Source organism: Microtus ochrogaster, unplaced genomic scaffold, assembly GCF_000317375.1.
Source record: "Microtus ochrogaster isolate Prairie Vole_2 unplaced genomic scaffold, MicOch1.0 UNK31, whole genome shotgun sequence".
NCBI classification, from domain to species: domain Eukaryota; kingdom Metazoa; phylum Chordata; class Mammalia; order Rodentia; family Cricetidae; genus Microtus; species Microtus ochrogaster.
The window spans coordinates 2125777-2129651 of NW_004949129.1; the positions used below are offsets into that span (position 1 = coordinate 2125777).

At 37.2% G+C, this 3875-nt stretch overlaps 1 protein-coding gene across 11 annotated transcripts in view; it reads right to left on the reverse strand.

The window, feature by feature from the left end:
- The window catches only part of Cdk12 (cyclin dependent kinase 12), a 78428-nt gene that overhangs the window by 28053 nt on the left and 46500 nt on the right, over positions 1-3875 (reverse strand). For all 11 annotated transcript variants that reach the window (XR_003378853.1, XR_003378852.1, XR_003378851.1 and 8 more), the window contains exons 12-13: positions 3351-3562; positions 1657-2109 (exon numbers count right to left, since the gene is read on the reverse strand). Coding sequence is in view for 5 of the 11 variants with exons in the window: in XM_026789896.1 (XP_026645697.1) it covers positions 1657-2109; positions 3351-3562 (665 nt within the window). In the remaining 6 variants the exon portion in view is untranslated. The remainder of the gene's footprint in view (positions 1-1656; positions 2110-3350; positions 3563-3875) is intronic.

Here is a 3875-nt window from a genome sequence, read left to right on the forward strand (position 1 = left end):
ACCATGTGGTTGCTGGGAATTGAACTCAGGACCTTTGGAAGAGCAGGCAATGCTCTTAACCTCTGAGCCATCTCTCCAGCCCCCTATGATTTATTTTTAGTTCAATTTCATTATGTGGTTGACAGCTTATTGGCTTGATTATTTGGTGAATATTTCTCTATAAGGATGCTATTTAATTTGACCAAGTTCTTACAGATTTTGAGTTGAAATTATTTATTTTTGGGTGGATAACAGGTAGGATCAGAATCTGATACATGAAATTAAAAAGCTTACTTTAATTCTACATAGTTTTTCTTTTTATTAATCTTAAATATTTATTTTTGTAGCATTAATGTTTTGTCTACATGTACGTCTGTTTGCCATGTGTGTACCTGGTCCCTGTGGAGGTCAGAAGAAGGCATCAGATCTTCTGGAACAGGAATTACAGGCAGCTGTGAGTCACTGAATGCATGCTGGGAATTGAACCCAGGTCCTCTGCAAGAGCAGCCAGTGCTCTTAACCTCTAAGCCACCTCTCCAGTCCCATTTTATAGCCTTCTCTACTACTCTTTAAAAACAATTGGAATCATCATTGAGAACAGCAAAGTAAATCAGGACATGTGAGTGTACAAATTCTAGCTTCATCTGCCAATAATCAGCAGAGCAGAGACTTAAAGTTTCTTAGGATGCAGTTTTCCTATTCATAAAACAAAAGGTTAATTTTATTATCTTTCAGTTTTAATAATTTCCACATACAAAAAAAAAAAGGAAAAGAAACCAGGTTATATATTTGACCTTATACTAGTGAAAATAAAAAATATATTTTCTGAACCAACCAAGATGAAATATAAATGCGGGACCCTAAAGTTCATTATACCTCTTCAGTCTCTGTGCCTCTTCTTTTTCCCCAATTCATGGAATCTTCAAGGTCAATGAAAATTTCCAAGGAGTTGAAAACATTTTCAGATGGAATTTGTGAACAGATTGTGAACCAGAATTGACTAGATAATTTACAATACTTTTCCTTCTAATAAACTGCATGGATGTGGTAATGTGACACAAGGTATAACACATTTTTATCCCCTTTCAGATTTTGTTTTTTCTTTTCATAATGCTTACTTCCTGATTTCACTGTTTCTTTCAGAAACATAGACTTAAAAATCATCACTTTTGTATACAATTACTTTTTGGAAAGAAAATGTAAGGTGTTATCTGCTTAGAATAATTCCCCAATTATTTTCAGAAACTGAAATATTTTATTAGGGCTTTCTTGACTGTTATCTTCCAGATAAAATTCTGGTATCCAGAATTCACTGCATTAGGTGTAAAGAACAATTTGATGTTTATTTAAAAGTCAGATTTACTAGGACTAGCTAGCTACCACAAACGTAGTGGTTCAAGATACCGCACTACCTATGGCTTTGATTTCCTTGGTTAGAACACAGGGATTTTACTTACCAGTACCTTCTTAAGTGGAAAAATTATCAGTATATGAAAGGTGCTTTGATATTTAAAAGAAAAAGCTGGCCAAGAAATACATCATTTGGTGCTATGTTCTCCTGTAGACTAGATTACAGAAACTGAGACCAATGATGTAAAAAAAGAAAACATTAAGAGATTTTTTTAAAGAGGATCAACAGCACCTGAGCTCAATGAGATTCATGACCGCTCTGTTTACCTGCTGCCTCCTCCTGTGGCAATGTAGGAGTTCTTCGGGGTCCCTGTGGCCCACTATTCTTGTCACTGGTGTTTTCCTCCAGGTCACCTGCTGGCTCTTGGGTTTTCATCAGCTGACTCAAGAGAACTGCCAACATATTCTGCATGTCAGCTGGTGTATTTGAGGCTTCAGGAGTTGTCTGTTCTGCTGAAGGCATGACCACTGATACAGAGGGTACCTCCTTCAACGATTCCTCTGGGGCTATGGATTCTGAGTCCTGCTGCTGGGAACTGGCTTCAGTCAGTGCACTAATAGATTGATTCAAGGCTTCTAGCTGCTGTTGCATCTCTGGGTTGGAGTGGATATTAAGCAGCTGTGCCATTTGAGGGATGCTCAGGTCAGTTTGGCTCTGTAGCAGGTTTAATAAGACTGCCAATTCACTTTGATTCAACTGCTGTGTGATGTCACCAAGACCTGTAGGATGACAGTGGAGCCAATATAAGATGGATAAGAAAAGATCCTTTGTCTTCTTCAACTGGCAAAAGCAATGTATAATATCCAAAGATGTAGCTTCATTTTGAAAGCCTCATAGTTTAATATCTTGGATTAACATCATAGCTTATTTTTTATTTTTGTTTAAAAATTCAAGGACTTAAGACTGGTGAGATGATGCAGTAGGTAAAAGGCACTTGCTGCCTAGTATGGCAACTGTATAAAGCCCAGGACCCATATAGTAGAGCAATTCCCACAAGTTGTCCTCTGAATCCTAATATATTATGTGCAATCTCCAACAAAATAAACACTAAAACAATAAATAAAAAAATACAAAGACTAACTAAAGCATGTATGAATTATATATAAAAGTGATTATATTTTATCTGTGTTCTTCAAGGTCAGTGATTTTTCAACCAATAGTATATGTAAAAACTTTTAGGATAGATTTAAGAACTGAGGTGCTTAACATTCCAAGAGATTTGGCATTTATTAAAGAGTTATTTATCTCTGGTACTTGGGGCTGGACTCAAAGATCAAATGTAGTGAAAGATAACCTTGACTTTCTTCTGATCCTCCTGACTCTACCTCCCCAGTTGCAGCTGTTTGCCACCACACCAATCTGAAGGCATTTATTTTTAAAGTTTTTTGGATGATTCTAACGAGTACCGAATGTTGAAAATAGCATTGTAATCTCAGCTATTGGAGGCTGAGACAGTAAATTCCTAATTTCAAAGTCACTGGGTCAATATAGAAGAGAAAACGGCCGGGCAGTGGTGGCACACACCTTTAATCCCAGCACTTGGGAGGCAGAGGCAGGTGGATCTTTGTGAGTTTGAGGCCAGCCTGGTCTACAAGAGCTAGTTCCAGGACAGGCTCCAAAGCTACAGAGAAACCCTGTCTCAAAAAAAGAAAAAAGAAGAAGAAAAAAGCCATGAACAAACTAACCTTAAAATTTACTTATTTAATTGACTGGTTTCTGCCACACACAATCTAGGAGAAATACAACATTCCTTATTTCAAGGAATGAGAATACTCTGCTGTAAACTTTCTGAATCATGTGCAGAAAATAAGGTTTATCTTCTCCTCGGAAATGAAGACAACAATCTTTCTCCTAATATTCCACTGGACAAAAACACAAGGATATGAACATATATGCATTCTACTATCAAAATCTATATAACTGAACTTAATAGACATAGAGGCTCCATCCCAGCACTGACCTACTGCATCCCCAGGAGCAGGCTCTGCCTTGACAGGAGCAGGCTGAGGTGGTGCTGGGCTACTGTTCTTCACAGGCTCAACTGTTGTCCCTGAGGTAGTTTCTTTTCGAGAAGCTTTGGGCGGAGGTGGTTCTTCTATTACAATGCCACTTTGTCGCTGGCGTCGACGTTTCTTACTCCACAATTCATGGCAATCCTGCCAGTGAGGTAGGCTGGGAAAACACAAAACAAAGGAGGAATAAGTAATGATTAAATGTAAGAATAATGAATTAAAATAGAAGAGAAAGGAACATGAAAAGTAGAATTAAGAACAAAAACGTCAGAATGCAATATAAAAAGAATTATTGGAGGTGGAAGTTTGTGGAAGTATTTATGTGGTAAGAAATAATACTAAAAACTCCTATATAATCAAATAATGTTTTTTTTTTTTTTTATTTTATTTATTTATTATGTATACAATATTCTGTCTGTGTGTATGCCTGCAGGCCAGAAGAGGGCACCAGACCTCATTACAGATGGTTGTGA